Source organism: Salminus brasiliensis, chromosome 5, assembly GCF_030463535.1.
Source record: "Salminus brasiliensis chromosome 5, fSalBra1.hap2, whole genome shotgun sequence".
Classification (NCBI taxonomy): domain Eukaryota; kingdom Metazoa; phylum Chordata; class Actinopteri; order Characiformes; family Bryconidae; genus Salminus; species Salminus brasiliensis.
The window spans coordinates 30,714,651-30,733,586 of record NC_132882.1 but is presented as its reverse complement, the minus strand read 5'-3'; the positions used below and the strand labels follow the sequence as shown (position 1 = coordinate 30,733,586).

General features: G+C 42.6%; 1 protein-coding gene across 1 annotated transcript; it reads left to right on the top strand.

Annotated features, from left to right (window-relative positions):
- Positions 1-100: 100 nt before the first annotated feature.
- On the top strand, positions 101-17,557 carry sbk1 (SH3 domain binding kinase 1). The gene is made up of 5 exons (XM_072678935.1): positions 101-672; positions 10,727-10,911; positions 11,076-11,278; positions 13,020-13,244; positions 14,354-17,557. Exons 1-5 carry the CDS (start codon positions 635-637, stop codon positions 14,900-14,902), a joined length of 1,200 nt encoding a protein of 399 aa, XP_072535036.1. The 5' UTR covers positions 101-634; the 3' UTR covers positions 14,903-17,557.
- Positions 17,558-18,936: the final 1,379 nt, after the last annotated feature.

The window sequence follows — 18,936 nt, the reverse complement described above, 5'->3', positions numbered from 1 at the left end:
AGCGCTCAGCTAGCTCCCCCCCCCCGCCCCCCCTTAAACCTGTTTAGTGTAAAAGCCCATTTACTCACTGTAGAGCGGCTCATTCAGCTGAGGTCCCTCGTTTAACATGGCTATTCTTCCTGAAATAAAGGACGGCTTCTGTGTGGAAGACTAAAAAAATCTGTTTATCGGCCCCATTCACTGCTACAGCTGCGCCCGGCCAGCTGATTCTGGCTAATATTAGCCTAACTAGTCGTAGCCACGCTGCTCCAAAAGGAGCGCTGAAGTAGGTCACACACAAACACGGGCGCGCGCGCGCGCGCACACACATTTACAAGCACGGGCACAAGGAGCGAGGCTCCAAACGCAGTGGCAGCAGCGGCAGCAGCTCAGGAGGAGGAAGAGGAGGAGGAGGAGGAGGAAGAAGACGAAAACAAGAACAAGGCGACGGAACCGACGGGGCCAAGGGAAGCAGTAAACAGCGGGAAGGTGGTGGTGTTGTGGAAACCACAAGCTCCCTCAGGAGTATTTCGACGCGTCTCCATGGGTCGGCAGCGCGGCTCGGACCGGCGTGGTACCGGGCAGAAGTTTCGCTGAGCCGCGGCAGAACCCCGAGCAGTGAACGCTGAACCGCCGAGGAGACGCGGGGGTCCGGATGCAGGAGCATGGTGGAGAGAGGCAGGGCACCAGCAGGTAGCTATAGCTAACTTCACCTCTCTTTCTCTCAGTCTCCACACAACAGCCTTCACATTCACCAGTCACACACAGCCCTCACTGTTCAGAACACCAGCTGTAGCTGTGCTGACTTTTACAGAACAGGGTGAGATGAGTGAGATTAGTATGGAGCCCAGTTTGTCAACAGCCCACTTCTCACAGTCTTTCAGTGACACTGTGCTGGGGTTTTTTTTTGGGGGGTCTCATTTGGAACATTTTGTACATCCAGGGATGCTCCTCGGATCCTGTGGATGGAAGTAGCCCAGGTTCTCCTGCTTCTGTTTCTGCTGTTCTGATCTTTGACCACTGTAGTTTTGTTAGAGCTAGGTGCTAAACATATCCAGTACTGGAGTAAACCCACATAACATACACTGTTCCAAAGCAGCTTGTCCAGAAATGCCTATTCAGACCCCTGAAGAGCATCTCTAAAGAAGACCACAAGGACCAGACCAGTGGCGTTATCACACAAGCAGAGCAAGTTCATCAGGGAGGGTGAGCAGAGGCTCTGGAATCACACGAAGAAAGGAGAAGTAGCAGAAACCAGTGGCTGTTTAGATCTCTCCCATTAGGTCTAATAGCATTTGCCTGCACGCTGCTGGTTCATGCTTATTACTTCTTTGCCATCTGCAGGCAGAGTTGAGCTCTGTTTAGAGGTAAAGCACAGGAGAGAACAAAAGACAGGAGCAATCAAGTGTTCGGTCATGTGCACACACAGCAGGAGCCGTGCTTTAAAGGGCTCATATCTTACACTCGTCTCAGATTTAATTATATGGGGTATTTCTGGGGGTTTCTGTAGCCAAAGAAGACCAATTCACAGCCCCTCTCCTTTCTTCATAATTAAACACTGTTTCTGATACTGCACCTTTAAGACTGATATACTTACAATGACCTCTGGATTGATTGGCTGTCATGTGAGTGCCTTGTTCAAAAAGCAGTTCAATCTAAGGGCATTTTCACACGTGTCCAGTGTGTATACAAGTCAGCTCCCAGAGCTGGTTATGGGCTCGTTTGTGGGAGGGGCTCATTATTGCTAGTTGGCTTTCCCATGAAAGATTCCCATTCGAACCGCAGACCGGTCGCGTAATTTCAGATGTCACTTTTCTGAGCGTGTTTTTGCAAAAGGTAGGTTCTAGCTTTATGCGTTTATCTGATATAGTTACAATGACCTCTGTGCTGATTGGCTGTCATGTTAGTGTCTGATTTAAAAAGCAGTCTAAGGGCGTGTCAGTTCCCAGGGCCAAATCAGGGTAATTTGGGCTCAGTATTGCTGGTTTGATTTCACACAGAAGAATTCCATTCGAACCGTGGGCCGATGGGGTAATTTTGCGTTTTTGCAAAATGGTAAGACCTAGCTTCATCCGTTTTTCACTTTTCATTATTTTCCTTGGACACAAACACTCAACACAGTGCAGCACAGGAACACCTAGGTTTTTTTTTTTGGCTCCCAGGCTCAAAAACAACTTATACCCTCTAGTGTAAAAATAAACACAACTTCAGTGTGAATGGGTGGGCCTGAGATGATGATGATGATGATATATCTCAGTTTTTTTTTATAAATGAATGCTCCAAAAGTACTTGGAATAAAATCCTACAATGACTTTCAGCCTTAGTTAGTTCTTAGTTAGTAGATAACTAGGGAAATGGGTTTTCAGCACAAAATCCTGTGTAATTAATTAGAAATTTCACTGCATTATGTATATATGTCCCAGAAAAGGATGCTAATGTACACTATATGTCCAAATGTTTGTGGACACCCACACAATACATAATAAGTTGCACCTATTGCTGACTTACAAAATGTCACTGTATAAATGGTAACGGACTATAAAAAGTACTGTATAAATGCTGTTTAGAAATACAGGATATTCCTATTAATGGTAAAGAATACATTTAATATCAACATAAACAACTGGTGTTTTCTCATGTTTATATTTTATAGTTTGTGGTGGACATGTATCATCTGTTATGAAAGTAGTGAGCAAATGGTTGTAAATAAAATGGATGTAAAATGTGTAATATCATGTCTATAAACTGTAACGAAGGGGTGGAGGCAGGCTACATGTCCAGTGTGGCTTTATTAGGACTTGTCCAACACTCATAGTCATAAAGGCAGGCAAGGGTCAGCACACAAGGTCAGCACACAAGCAGGCGGGAGCAGAGAAGGCACATCCATAATCAGAAAAATACAGAAAGCAAGAGCACAGGGTCAAAAACCAGGTAAATCAATAAATCAGACAAAGCTCAGAACCCAGGCAATAGGGGCCAGAGTCCAGCACAGTTTGCTGATTTTCCTGCCCTGACAGACCTACTTAACCTGGCAATTAGCAGGTGAGTTGATTCCGGTGTGTTTAAGTAGGAAAAGCACAGAACGTTAGGACTACCTAATGAGTCCAAATCATAATTTCTTAATTTCTGGAGGCAAATTCAAAGATAATGTTGATACGCACATTGAGGTAACCTTTAGCCTTTGAACGTGGTGGAGAAGAAGACTGATTCAGTATTAGTACATAATTCTGTTTGTTTGGGTTTTTTTATTTTAATTTTTTTACGAGTGCAGTCGTTATGTGCATTTTAACCTGATCTAGAACAATGCTGTTTATGGTTCTAGCCATGGCAAATTGACTATTCTGCTAGCGCTGTGCAAGTTACTCCGTCAGCAGACTGTTTGAACTTGACATGCTCGTAATTCCGACAAGTGGGAAGCAGGACCTTCTGACTATGCTTTTACAGCATGCACAGCTTGTCTGCTCCCTGTAGAGAAGTATTGCCAACAAAATAGGACTCTGTAGCAGAACCTACTGGCACCATGAACCTATTGGTGCCATGCCTTATGCCAGGCTTGGGCCAGACGGGCATAGAGCTGTGGAGCAGTGGAACTGTGTTCTCTGGAATGATGGTTGGTGCTCCATCCAGTACTTTTGGCATGTGTTGGGAATGCAGTGGGGGTGGTGATCATCTTAAATTCTGACCTTACTAAACGCTCTTGTCGCTGAATCCAACATAAGCAGGAAAAACAAACAAAAAAATTACCCTTTATTTTGGAAGGAACAATGAATGAGCAGGTGTCCCAGTACTTTTGTCCGAATACTGTATCTTGGAGGAATACACATTTTAATATGGATGGAACATATGCCTGAGTGTATAACCATAAAAACTGAGGAAATAAACTGTGATTCTACGTGGAAACCTGTTGGCTGATGGCTTTCTTGCCTGTGATTTGGTAGTCTTCGGTATGATTTGGTAGTTTTTGCTGTAGGTTTAATTAAGTCCATGTTTACAGCCTATACATCCCTTCAGTCAGCCACTGTGGCAGGGCTATATGGGAATTATAGGTGTGCTAAAAACAATAATAATAACAACAACAACAATTAATAAATAAAATGATTGTCATTATTATTAGGCTATTACTTGCTTTGTATCGTAATTAGTATTAGTGCAAACACAAGGTCAGTGTTAAGGCCTTGTTCATGTTGCAGCACCAGAAACCCTATCTAGACAAATCATTGTACATTAAAATAAATTTTATGGGCCAGGTATGATTGCATCTGTCGCTGTTGTCCAGTAAAAAACATGTATCTACATTTCTGTCTGTGTTTAGTTTCCTCCATTGCTTGAACCCGGTAGTTGCCCTGTTTACTCTGTAGTAATTAATTCTGGAAGAATAGACCAATAGAATGCTCTAAACTACTTGGTATAAAACTCAATTTAATTCAAAGTTAAAAACATTTCGCTAGGATCGCTAGTTCGAATCCCGGTCATGCTGCTAGCCATCGGCAGCCGGGGCCCAAGAGAGCACAAAAGGCCTTGTCTGCTCCAGTATAATCCTGGCTGACACTGGCATCTGCTGGCCGATTCATCAGAGCCAGGGAACGTGATGCTTTCCTCTAAGTTCTGAGCTTTGGTTGCTCGGTGACGTTGCATCTGTCAGTTAGGAAAAAGAGTCGCTGGCTCGTGTCGGAGGAGGCGGGTGTCGTTTTTTTCGCCCTCCCAATGTCGGGAGCATTGCATTCTCCTGTAAAGTCCATTTTGACCATTTTGAAGATACATATTTCTCATTGGCCAGTGAAGGTATGCTTCTAAAAACCGTGGACAGCGAATTTTCTGATATTTAAATCGTCCAAATTGATCGTCGGCCTGCAAGTTCACTGTCTCAGTTCACAATACTATTATATATATACATATAATAGTATATAATACTATTGTCAGTCAGCTCAAGCCTAATTCCAAGCCAGCAATCTTACCCTTGAGGCACTTCAATCATAGTTTCTGGGAACAAACCTCTGCTTCTGTGTACTGCGTGTGCACTGCTGGAATATTTATGAGAGTTCCATCTCGGAAAGCTTAGTAATGTGGACTTGGACAATCACAAAGGGAACAAAGAAAGGGAAGAAAGTGGAACAGCAGGAGAAACAACACAAAGGCGTTTTGGTAGAGATGGTGTATTTGTGTGTGCATACACACTCATGGTCAAGGTTATTAAAATCTACTTGGAGGCTATTCACTTGCCACCAGCGGCATGCAGAAGTTTGGGCACCCCTGGTCAGACTTTCTGTTTGCATGAATAGTTAAACATATAAAAGATGCCCTGATTTGAAGATGAGACACTTCTTTATTGTTCTAAAAGAAAGGAAAAGGGCAAGAAGCAAAAGTTTGGGGTGCATGATCAGTTGAGGCTCTTCACTCATAGATTTTCACCCATTATTCCTTGCTGTTTTGCCGCACTTCTCTTTTGAGGTCTGTTCACAGGTGTTCAATGATGTTTAGGACAATGGACTCTGGCAGAACCTTCAGCTTGTGCTTCCTGAGGTAGTACATTGTGAATTTTGTGATGTGTTCAGGGTTATTATCCTTTTCATCTTCAGCTGTTGTACATATGTTGTGATGCTTGCTTTGTTTTTGTGTGACATTTGCTGTGTTGTATTTGAATGCATCCTCTCCTTTACAACTGAAATAGAGTGCACAGTAGAACAGTGCACTACTACTGCAGAGTCCACTAAATCCTCCTGAAGGTGTTCTGCAGTCATACAGAACAATACACTCAGTTGTTACCAGTATATTACAAATCCCACCCTTATAGAGGGCACATGTTGGGGGATGGTTGGGGGCTTCAGCTTCACGCATCCACCTAGAAGCACCAAACTCCAGCTCAAAAGCCGTTTCACTCATTAAAGGCGTGGGGCGTACTAGCAAAACAGTATTTTAATGCGTCAACCTTAAATGATTTTATTAATGCTATAAACAATACATTTCTTTACATTCTGTAAAGTCTGTAAACTCTGCACCAGCAAAGGTTAAAAAAAAATCTGCTTAAAAAAATACCATGGAAAACGGAGCAGCTGCAGCAGCTCAAACGGAACAGCTGTAAGGCTGAAAAGGACTGGAGGAAAACTAAATTAACTGAACACATGAAAACGTTGCATTATAATTAGACAGTGGGAAAGAAGACAACTGCATTTTCCAAAGATAAATGAAAATAGCAATAACTTAAAACATATTTTCGACCACAGGGCCTCCTTTTAAATCCCACTCCAGAGAACAACTGGTTATCTGAAGCATGGGTGCGTGAGATTAGAGGTAATGGTGTGAGTCTTGCAGCCAGTGCGTGAGAGTTGGCAGCCCTGTGTTTAAGCCCAGTTAATTTTTTTTCCTTTGTGCATGCTTCTTATTAACAAAGCATGGAGTCAGTTATCACAAAAAAAGCAAAATAGTAAGTTTATTAAATAAATAATATACCTGACATACAGCCTGTTTGCCATCATTAATGGCATAAATAGTATTTTTGTTTTATTAATTGAAGAAAAAAGAGAAAGGCGTTTTAAGGGTTAAAATGCTAACTGTTAAGTCGCAAATTGATCGTTATAAAAACTTTTAAGCAATATAACACAAGTTTTTATATATATATATATAAAACGATAAGATATGTATAAGATATATGTATATATATATATATCTTATCAGCACAGTCATCTATGCTGCAGTAGGGTGCAATAAGCATTCCTTTTGTAAGTGATTGCATAAAGTGCGACTAGGACCCTTTTAGAACCTTTTTCTTTCCGGTTCGGTTGAATGTGTTCCCCTATGCACACATCAAAAATGAAAAGAGATTTTACTGCAGCATTTTAAAGTAACTAGTAGGCAAATAAATATAGATGTAATTTTATGATGGACTGTGATGCAGAAACATAGCGTAAATTCAGAATGCCAACAGGTTTTATCTGTTAAAGGAAGGGAAGAGGGTAAGAGCTGCATGAGCAAGCGACAGAGACCAGTAGGCTCTCCGTCTAGAAAGCCAAATGGTTCCATTTTTATTGCTCTTGTACTTTGATTTATCATCTATGATTTGAACTTTATACATTACCTGGGCTGATTGTTGCTAGGGTTAGGGTTAATTTGCCTAGGACCCCAGTGATACTATGTAGGTATTACCATGTAGGGTTTTTTTTTGTTTGGTTAGTCATGACATTGGCAGAAAGGTATCTTATAAATACATTGTTAAAGGGTGCTTTTTTTTGTATTGTTCATTTTATTTAATTTTCAAGATCAAGGGCCCTACCCTACACCTTGCGCAAGGCGTGTCGCAATGCTCATTGCTATCTTCCACCTTGCCAAAAGTGTCTCCTAAAGATTGCTAAAAAACGGCTCCTAGTTTCACTTGTTTTCATTTAGTTTTGCTTTATTTTGTTTACTGTGGCATTTATTAAACATAATGTCTTGAAAATGAATTCAATTCAATTATCAATTCATTATGATGGAATGGCCGATAGGAGGCCTACAGAAAAGGGATACCGTCATAGAACTGATCATCAATACCTCGTGTGTGACCAAGTGATATCACCAGCATCCACCTGCCCTTGTCAGTCAAGGGGAATCTAAGTCAGTGTAACCGTTAGGTTAAGATTGGCCCGCAAACTAAAAATATCTAGTTGAAAGCAGTTCTGTGGTCCAAAATTAGACTAGAGTTGCAGTATAATTTTCTTTATTTAATTGTGTTCCTCATAAATCAGGCCAGACTCTAGGCTTGCAGCTGCTCGGCTCCCGTTCCATATGCTTGCTTATGTTTAAGGAGAGCGTGGGCGCATCTGGTTGCATGTTATTTCATTAGGTGTCATTTCACTGACCCGTACAGTAAGAGAGTTAGAGCGAACTGCTCTTTGGCAACCAACCCTCCCCCATCTCCTCTACTCCTTCCTGGTGAGGAGACATCAGGAGTAGCGATATCAAGGAGGGCAGCACAATGAAAATGGTGCTTATGGATATAAGCACTGATTGAGGGAGCCTTATGTGTTCCCTACACTGCCTGTACTGCGAAACACCAGTGTGTGTGTGTGTGTGTGTGTGTGTGTGTGTGTGTGTGTGTGTGTGTGTGTGTGTGTGTGTGTTTATAGTGTGTATACATTCACCGGCTGCTTTATTGGAAACCTCTACCCTGTAGCTGCATCTTGCTAGTCTGCACCCTTTTAAAAAAAAAAAGTACCTGAAATGGTTCTTTTGAGTGATGCTATAGCAGAACCATGTTTGTAATAGAAATGTAAGTGTGAAGAACCTTTAAATTGATGAACAATCTTTACATCAAGTGGAATTTGTGTAAATGGAGTGAGGTTAGCTAGCTGAAAAGATTGTTATATGGTCTGGTAGGGTTAGCTTTTAGCTTTGTACTAAGACTGGTTTGGCTCTTCTCCAAGCGGTACTTCACAGTAGCTTTCGCCTTCATATTCTCCCTAAGCAGCTGTTGCTTGTAACCTGGAATGAAATGTTATAAGTCAAGAAGGTTTTGGTTTTTTGTTCTGTTAACAGCCCTGTATTACATATGTTGTTTTTTTGCTGTTAAGAAAGGATACAGCAGTGTTTTAGGTTCACAGCATTTCACTTCCATATACCAAATGCTCATTATCCAACTATGCCAGATTTCACATTGGTCCATGTTGGCTCCAGCTCCATATTGGCCCCACCCACTCAATATCACACACCTCTGTTGCTTGTTTCAGGATGTCTTAACTTCGTTGTAGCCCATAGTATGGCTTTTTTTGTTGTGAAGTCTTGCCACAGCCTTGTTATTTTTCAATGTCATGAATGTCTATGGGTCTTTTTTATTCCATTCTATCAAAAGGTCATTTGTCAGGTCGGGACTGATGTCGGATGAGAAGGCCTGGCTTGTAAGTGTCTGTGTAAAATGTCCTTGTGTGCTCTAGCGTAAACATCACCCTTCACTAGAACTAAGGGGCCGAGCTACAACCCCAGACCACAATCCTTCCTACACCAAACATTATTGTTGGCACTGTGCAGTCTGGAAGGTAGTGTTCTCCTAGCCTCCGCCAAACCCAGATTCGTCCATCAGAGTGCCAGATACTGAAGCATGATTCATCATTTCAGACAGCTATTTCCACTGCTCCAAAGTCCAGTGGTGGTGGGATTTACACCACATCAGCCAGTGCATGGAATTGTGCGTAATTATCCTAGGCTTGTGTGCAGCTGTTCAGCTATGGCAAGCCATTTCATCAAGCTCCCCATGCCCAGTCCTTGTGCTGATGTTGCTTCCAAAGGCGACTTGGAACTCTGTAGTGAGTGATGGCAGGGAGGAAAGGTGTTTTTTTTAAATGTTTTTTTTCTTACAGTTGACTGGAGCAAAGGAGCAAACTGTGGCATCCTGTGACAGCGGCACGTTTAAAGTCAGTACGACCCATTTCGTGAGGAGTGTCTATATACTTTTGGCCATATAGTGTGTTAACCCTAAGGGTGGGTGAAGCGTAAGTGGATATGATGTACAAATAGTATTCCAGCTAGTCTGTGTGTGTGTGTGTGTGTGTGTGTGTGTGTGTGTGTGTGTGTGCTGGTTCCAAGCCCTTGGCAGTATCCTCCATGTCGTCATACGCATCAGAAGAGACAAGTGCCCGCATTTGCCCTCCCAGGCTGGTAGCGCTGAATCCAAAATGTGGCCTATTAGGAACTAGTCTTAGCCTTAGATGCTCTGCACACACATCAACAGAGCACATCTAATTTTTTAAAGAAGCCAAAGCTATCAGGGTTTTGCCAGTTAGTTGCATTCTGATATGCTATCTAATGCTATCTAAACGTGTTCGCACTTCCATGCAGTGTTTATCATTTCATTGGGAAACGAAATTAATTCTAGTCAGTGATGAACAGGTGCCTGCATTAGACATAGGTGAATTATGTCTTTTATTAAGAAGCAGTAAACACAGCCTATCTGGCCAATCACACACTGAACACTGTTTCTTAGCACATTCTTTTTTTTAATGAATCCTTTCATAGCATTAAAACTAAAAAATAAAATCTATGTGGCTTTAGCAGAGCAGCTAAAACCCATCCAGTACTTGTAGTTAAAATGTCTTCTTTGCACAAGGCCTCTAGTTCAGAGATTTTTTTTTGGATCATCTTGCTGTACAGTTTGTTTAAGGTCTATTCACAGATTTTCAATGATATTTAGCTCAGGAGGCCACGAAGGCCATTGCAAAAGATTCAGTTTGTGTCTCATCCCAAAGCTGGTTTGTCGAAATGCAATTTAATAAATTAAATTGTATGCTTTAAACCTTGAGTTTGTGATGAACTTGGAGGTAAGAGAATATTATTGGTCTTCTAGATTTCATCCTGACCCACAGTTCCCTTGAAGTGCATTGAAACCATGAGTTAAAAACACTGGGCTGTCATCTTACATTCTCCCCCTGCTTTGTGGGCATTGATTGATTGATGTTGTTTTCAGGTTTTTAGACAGTTGCTTATGTTTCATGAGTTTTATGTTACTAGAGATTTCCCAATCAGGTTATTTTGCCCCTCCGATCCGATCCAAGTCTGGTAATGCGGAGTGTCGATAACAATCCAGTTTGGTAACTGTAGGATAGGATGTGCTGCTGATTAATACTGCAGTAAAATCCCTTTATTTTTAGTTTCTATAATGAGAAATTCTGGACTGCTCTTAAAATGACTGTTTTATAGTGATTAATATCTTATAATCCAGTCTAACTCTCCTCCCCGACCAATCAACTACCAGCTGATTGTATATCTATATTTTGTGTTTCAGTGCCCAGGTGGGTGTGTCGGCAGCAGGGCGGAGCAACAGTGTGGGCACGGCCCCAGTGGAGGACATGCAGGCTCTTTCCATCACCGCTATCTCTGCCACTGAGGTCGAACAGCAGTATGAGCTGATTGGCCCATTAGGGAAAGGCACGTATGGCAGAGTGGACCTGGTGGCTCACCGAACGCAGGGTAAGTGTTTTCACACTGCTTCACTAATGCATTAACGAGTGTCAAAGTGTTGAAGATATCTCTAAAAAAAGGTTGTGTGCCCAAAAAAAAGGGATTTATTTAACTGGTTCAAGGTTGTCACGACAGCGGAGTTTAGATTTCAATGCGGTGTGTTTACGTTCTAGGCACAAAACTGGCTCTTAAGTATGTGAGTAAGAATAAAACCAAGTTGCGAAGTTTTCTGCGGGAGTATAGTTTGACGGCGGCGCTGGGCTGCAGTCCCTTCATCATTAAAGTGCTGGACGTTCTGTTTGAGACTGAGGAGAGCTACGTCTTTGGCCAGGAATATGCGCCTGCCGGAGACCTGTTTGACATCATACCTCCTCAGGTACGAATGCATACATCATCGCATGCATCCACACGGAGGGGTGTAAAGATCGTGACTGTGTCAGGGCAAGTGTGTGATGATTTACACATGTAGTTTGTGTGTGTGTGTGCATTACTAATTACTGGGATATACATATACTTTCAGTGCGTATTCTGTGGAGTCCCACAGGGTTCTATTTTAGGGTCTATGAAACGGATGTTTTTTTTTACATTTACATTTTATGGCATTTAGCTGACACTCTTATCCAGAGCGACTTACAAGGTGACTCGTATTACAGAGGTGGGTCAGTGTAGTGTTAGGAGTCTTGCCCAAGGACTCTTATTGGTGTAGCGCAGCATAGTCACCCAGACCGGGAATCGAACCCCAGTCTCCCACATGGTGTGGTAGCGGTGTTATCTGTTGCGCCACACCAACCACAGGGATGTTCATTATGATTATAGGATGTTCAGCTACGTGCTATGATCTGTGTGCTTTAATTGGTTAAAGTCACCCACATGGGTCCCCACGTTGCTCATATGAATAGAACAAATGCATTGAAATGATGGATCATTGCAAAAACATGCTTTATTGCTCATTGATTAATAAACAGTGTTTATAAGGCGCTAGGCAGCTTACATTAGCTGCTATATAACATTATCTACTGGGGGAGCTTTTATGGATGGTAGATCTCTTCGCATGGTCCACATGTGATGCCAGACAGCCCCACCCCCATCAACCATTTCATCAAGCATTTATCCAAGTTCCCAAGTAGTCAAAGTCGATTTCACAGAGTCTATGCTTTGCCTCTGTGTTTTTTGGCAGTTTTCGGTATGTCACCATTATGCGTCTGTTTCAGTTTGGAGAAATTAAAACGTTAGAACACTGAGCACATCCTGGAGCACTTTCTGTGCTTATATGAACAAAAACGTCTCATGTGATATGCACACTGTAACCATAACAACCCTGCTTCAAGTGAGTACATTGCTCTGTGCTTTTCAGAATAGTTGGACTTTGTTGGTGGCTTTTATAACTACCTTGCGGCTGCTTCCCATAGGATTAAAAGTTAAATGCCTACAGCTAGCATGAACACCACTGGCTGAAACGTGGAGACAAACTCTTAGCGTTCCGATTCTGTTTAATCCCTGGTGCTCCAGGCAGAGGTTTCCAAACATTAGATTCAGTTCAAAGTGAATGCCAACCAGTTTTGGACAGGCCTGGCTATGCAATTGGGAGGCTTGCCCACGGCAACAAGCCTGCTGCCTTAGCCTCATATATCCAAACTAAGGATCAAACTACATTTGGGGTAAGGGGGGGAAATTGTGTAACTGCTTTCTGGACTGTCACTTCAAGTAACTCCAAGTGCGGTTAGCGGTCACGATAAGCAGTGTTAGCTGAGATCAAGCACTGTCCTAAGGTCTACACGATTGCTGCTATCATTCCACAGGGTCACATTTACCAAATCATCACTTCTTCCTTTCATATCATGGTCATCATTCACTTTTCATCTTTCTCTCTCTCTCTCTCGTCCATTCCTCACTCTCCTCCCTGGTCTCTAAACCTCATTTATTTAGCTGTGAGTGAAAGCTCCTTATAATTACATAACCTTCTTACTCTAATTCTTCTCATCCCAATTTTTCCCTCAAAACCATCCTTCTAATCCTCTCCCCCTTTCTTCTCTTTCTCTCTCTCTCTCTCTTTCTCTTTTTCTATAACCCCCAACCCCCCAAATCTCTCTCTCTTTCTGACTCTCTCTGTGGCACAGGCTGGTTTGCCGGAGGACATGGTGAAGCGCTGTGTGCAGCAGCTGGGCTTGGCTCTGGACTTCATGCACAGTAAGAGTCTGGTGCATCGGGACGTGAAGCCAGAGAACGTACTCCTTTTCGACCGCGAGTGCCGACGCGTCAAGCTGGCTGACTTCGGCATGACGCGCCGTGCGGGCAGTCGGGTCAAACGGGTCAGCGGCACCATCCCGTACACAGCTGCTGAGGTTATAAGACTTCATTATTCCCTATTATACATTATAAAAGTGATTTAAGCAGTACGGTTGCAGTTCTCTATAAGAAACAGGTTCTCTATAAGATACTTAAAGGAGCATTATGGAGAACATAGTCAGGTTGTGGAATTTACACCTAAAGGACTGCTTTTCACATGCATTTTGTAAGCTTAGAGTGATGCAATTCTCTCTACTAGGTCAGGGGAGCGTCACTTTAAAGTCTTTTAAAGATGTTATTTTAAGGAGAAAAATTCTACCTAATGTTGCTTTAAATATTTAATGTTTCTGCTTGTTGTAGCACACAGTTTCTACTCATTTGTTGAATTTAACTTACTGGGGAAACAATTGAACATAGCATATAAAATGTGTCATATTTGCCATATAAATCCAGCAGTGTATTAGGAAGTCCTCCTTTAATATTTTTTGTAGAAAGCTGATTTTGAGATGAATGGTTTAAAGAATTGGTCTCAGAACCATGCACTGCCCTGTGACATCTCAGAAAATATTCACCCTTAATGCGAATAGTGTCGTTAATACAAAAGAAAATGAACATATTTGGATAGTGTAGTTGCATTTTACAAGATAAAGCTTTTCAGTGCCAAGAAGGGCACTAGGCATTCATTAACGTTGCTCACTTCTGGAAAATACACTTAAAATGAATGGATGTGACTTCATTAAAGACCCTTAAAAACACATCTGTTTGACATTTTGTGGTTACAGTTAACGAAAGTTCATGTTAGAAATGCTATTTATCCTCCATCTGAAAAAAGCAGTTTATTGCCCTAATAAATATAAAAGTTCTAAGATCCAAGCTAGAACATCTGGTCTGAATTACATGAAGGTGCAAGCCTATTAAGATCTTTAAACACCAGTTAAAAATTAGCACTGGGTAATTCATTACAGGGTTGTGGGTTTGATACCCCGGTCTGCTAAGCTGCCACCGTTGGGCCCTTTTCGCTCCAGGCACTGTAGCATGGCTGACCCTGCGCTCTGATTAGATAAGCAAAGAGAAGTATTTTGTTGTGTACAGGTGTAACGGTATAATCACAGTAAAGTTACTTACTTACATAATGTGTTATGTGTTAAAACTCTGGCTGAGGCAGGTGTGCCAAATCACTGGCTCAGAAGGGATAGTCGTGGCGACCACCCAGGATGTGTGGGCGTTTGGTGTCCTGCTATTCTGCATGCTTACCGGCAACTTCCCCTGGGAGGCGGCACTGCCCAACGACGCCTTCTACGCGGAGTTCCAACGCTGGCAGAGAGGAGCGTGCCCACCAGGCGCAGTGCCCTCACAGTGGCGCCGCTTCTCTGACGACGCCCTGCGCATGTTTGGCCGCCTGCTAGCACTGGATCCCGAGCGCCGCTGCGGCGTCAAGGAGGTCTTCTACTTCCTCAAGTATGACCTGCTGACCCACCATCGCCGCAGAGCTTCCTGTAGAGCCTCCAGGGGCATGGCCACACGTGGCGCCGCCCACAGACACGCAGAGCCCTCCCCTCCACCTGGCACGTCCTGCCTTCGGCCCACCCCTCTCAAACGTAGCATCCTGTCCGAGCCGCACTCCTCCAGGGAGGAAGCATCGAAAAGCCCCTCCCCCAACCGGCAGGACAAGAGTAAGATGGTGATGGCCACGCCCATTGAAATCTGCGTATGAAGCTGCATGTTGCTTCCTGCTTTAGAAGATGGCGACTGCTCGATGCCCCAACGTCCTTTCACGTAATGCAAGTCGTAAAGGGATTCCCACCATTTAGCCACAGACCTGTAGCTTGAGATTAGACGCTTAGGGGCAGATTTACTCAAACAGTGGTCATTATTGACACACTGCGCTGGTGATGGTAGCAAGTGTAGCGAGAAGACACAAAAATTATTGTAACACATCAGGTGCACTGAGGAAACATCTACTTTTTGTTTTAGAAAACATGCTCCACATTTTCCACTTGTGGTTGTGTTTAAGCTTAGCCCAAGTTCCAGGCCAAGTGCATTTGGATTTAGGAAACAATTTCCTGTTTAAGTACTATCACCCCTATTAAATCCAGTAGGTGATTCCTTATTATCTCCTCTAGGGATGTCTTGGCTCGATCCAGGCTTATTGTAATTAATCAACTATCAGCTATTTGAAAGGCAGTTTGTTTTTACCTCTCCAGCAGTGCATCCTTCATTACCAGACATTATTCCCAGCCCGCCGCAGTGAGTACCATTCTCAGGTAACAGATATTTCATAGTCTGCGGTGCTGAGCTGTTTTACAGTGGAACATGAAACATTAAAAACGTAGCAGAAAATATGTGGTTCCGCTGCGTTTGCGCTGCTTTTTCTTCAAGGCATTTGGCTCATTTCTAACCCAGTTTTCCCAGTCAATTCCAACTCCATTTTGTTGGACTTCTACAATGACAAAGATATTGAATTCCATTTGGAGGGAATTCATTCTATTAGAAGGGGAAATATCCTTTAACATTCTCAACATGTCTTTATTCTTGATTTACGATTTGATGCACTGAAACACTAGCACAAAGATCAGATCGATATTTGTGGGCACTCACCATTAAGGTACTTGGATCAGGGGTAAATAAACTGGATCGGAACATCCCTAATCTTCTCCCAGGATATTTAGCTTTGAGAGTGAAACTTGGATACATGCAAGAACAAGTTTAATTTCAATGCTCACACATGTCTTATGCTTCCTCTTCTAGACAAGAGCAACTTATGTTAAGAGATGGCACCTTTAAGACCCTTGTAAAGACGTTTTACAAGTTCATTCTCTGCACCGGGTTTATGTGCCGTCAGACTTTTCACGTGTCCTCGGACTTCCAGCGAAGAAGCATCAGCATTTCAAAGCTACAGTGAAGGTGATTTTCTGTGGAGGCCCTCCCCCTATCATGTGACTCACTCAGCTAGCCTATCTGAGGGCCAGTGATCTCAGAAGATTTTGACTGATACGCATTTTCCTAAACAAGGCAGTGCGATGAACTGCACATTTCTACTCCCCATTCAATGAGGCTGTTTGATGAAAAGTTGTCCTTGGCCTCATTGACAGAGAAACTCTGCGGTGAACGCTACAGCTACTGGACACTGCATCACTTTCTTTTACTGGGACTTGTATATGACCAAGCGTTCGTAGATGATGGATTCTTCTCATGTATGTGTGTGAGTGTGGGTATGTGTGTATGTGTGTATTTAATAGTTCTACACAAGCACAAGCTTTCTATGAATCATGTTAACACCTGTATAGACGCTGTTAAGCGGGATTATCAGAATCTGTCTGGTTGACGTGAACCAACACCAGGACACGTGCTGCAAAGGGCTGTTCGAGTGATGCCATTAAGGAATACATTTTTTTAAAGGCAAGAGACAAGACGCCCATTATCATCGTTTGGGTCAGACGCATATGCAATTCAGCCTCTGCCTTTAACCCATCCATGCATTGAACACACATACACGAATGAGCAAACGTGCCCAGAGCAGTGGGCAACCATTGCCACAACACCAGAGATCAGAGAGGGGTTAAAGGCCCACCAACCCACACATTCTTGTCGTCAATAGCCCAGCGCTGAGCCACCACTGTAAATGTAGGTGTGAAGAAGCTTTAAAAGGTAAAGATTCTTGATCAATCCAAATGTGTTTTTTTTCATGGCATCGCTCAAATAACCCTAGCAGCATCTTTCTTTTCTGGCAAATGCTCGCTGGAGTGCTCGCTGTCAGTAGCTGCGTTCCAAAGCCTAGGCTGCAGCCAAGGAGGTGAGGTCCTCGCTAGGACTGTCCTATGAAGACTCCTTCTTAGTAGTCTATTGGTCACACAAATGGAACAGTCCAGAGCACCGAGGCTGCGTGGTGGCATCACAGGAAAGATATTTTAACAGTCTCAGTCCACCATTGTTGCAGTGCTGTTTTTCCCCTTCACATTTGAACGTAGGCTGCATTTCCCAGCTGTGGAACAGCCTTCTACGACAGCCTTCTCAGCTGCAGCCTGGGCTTTGGAACGCAGCTAGTGTATTTGATCAGGTAGTACCACTATGTAGCTTTTCTTTTATTTTGAAACCAGAAAAGAGACTTTTATTAACTATTCGTCTGCACAGAAGTGAAGTGTAGTAGACTGGACATTAGTACACGTTTATAATGCTTTGAATGGTGGAGTACTGTTACACTTTTAGTATTTAGAATATTTGGGCAAAAAAACAGCTGTAGGGGTTTTAAAGCACCGACAATAACAAGAGAAGTCTAAATAAATGTAGCACAGGTAAGAACGGAGCTCAGTTTGGGTTAGGGAAGGAAACTTAAAGAAAAAAAAGCGGGAACAAAAAAGTGGGTGCAGGGGTTGGGGGTGAATGGGGTTTGATGCTGCTGTATTGTGTTACACAGCTCTTTAATACACATTATTAAACTAAACTAAGGCCCCATGTCTTTATATTTTTCTTGTATATTCATTTTTTTTCCTTGAGCTTCGGCATTTGTGTTGGCTTGTGTGCCAAAACAGTCATAATTCATTTTAACATGACCATTTTCCAGCCTCTATTTAACCCTTTACAATTCAACAGGCTGTTTCTGTCACGGTGGCTTTAAGACTGGATGTTCTGATTGGCTCAAAACTTTCAGTACTCCAGGCTGAAACACTCTTTATAGCTTCCATGTGAAGCCTTGTTGGCTGAATAGATAGATACAGTGTGATTTCCAGGACACAACAACAGAGATGGCCTGTTTTTGCAGCCTAGCCTTCATATATGTGTAGACTGGCCGTGTAGACCGAGGGATGAATGATACAGTGGGAACTTGAACAACTTTTCTATACTATATTAAACTGAGGAAAATGAGTTTTTCACTAATATGGACCCTCAGGGGATTTGAGCTAGCGACCTCCTGACTGCCGTTTTAATGAAACATGTAGTTGATTAGTTAAAGTACTCCATAAGTAACCTAGACATGCTAACAATGACCACAATATGTTCATAAAAGCTCATAGAGCCATCATATTGTCATATCGCCCACCACTACACTGACCTGAACATCGATCAGCACTCTTAAGAACACTCTAATTGGGCCTTGAGTGCTAATCCAACCTGAAAATAATGGACTCCTTATTTACTTAGCCGTCTCTGCAGCTTCCTGGACAAGGGCAAGGGCAGAACAATGCCAATGTTAGCTCTTGTTTAGAGGGATATAGTGTGTTGTTGTAAGCTTACATAAACCATCACTCCGACTCACTACATCCAAAAAGCTCTGCAGAGACCCAGTTTGTGGCTTTATTTGGATGCTTTTGCTTTACAGAGTGCCCAAACCAAAGCGATTGCTCATCTCCACTAGTGGTATTTTTTAGAATATTGACATTTTGACATATTGACATTTTGAATTTGAATACAATTGTACAAATGGGATCAGTTGCAAAATGCATTCAAAGCCAATTAACCATTTCCAGCCACTGTTTTTCAGTGTTATTTTTGAGAACGTTTTGGGAGTAGACATTATACACATTTTATATATATATATATATACATATATAAGTTATTATTGATATCTAGTGTCATAAGGAATTTGCATCTATCTTTGATTTACAGGTTTGCATCTTTACTTCTGACTATTTATGTCTTTTTGTTGTCAGACAATGACAGTTTTGACTGTACAGGACTGTAACAAGACCAAGGGCCCTATTTTAGCGACCTTATGGCGAGCCATCAACCGCACAACTTGATTCGGGTTTG

What these genes read in the sequence shown, in the direction of transcription:
- sbk1 (XM_072678935.1), top strand. Translation starts at nt 635, where the DNA reads ATGCAGGAGCATGGTGGAGAGAGGCAGGGCACCAGCAG. An exon ending in GAGAGGCAGGGCACCAGCAG is followed by an intron (nt 673 to 10,726) that starts GTAGCTATAGCT and finishes TTTGTGTTTCAG; the next exon opens with TGCCCAGGTGGGTGTGTCGG. An exon ending in GGTGGCTCACCGAACGCAGG is followed by an intron (nt 10,912 to 11,075) that starts GTAAGTGTTTTC and finishes TTTACGTTCTAG; the next exon opens with GCACAAAACTGGCTCTTAAG.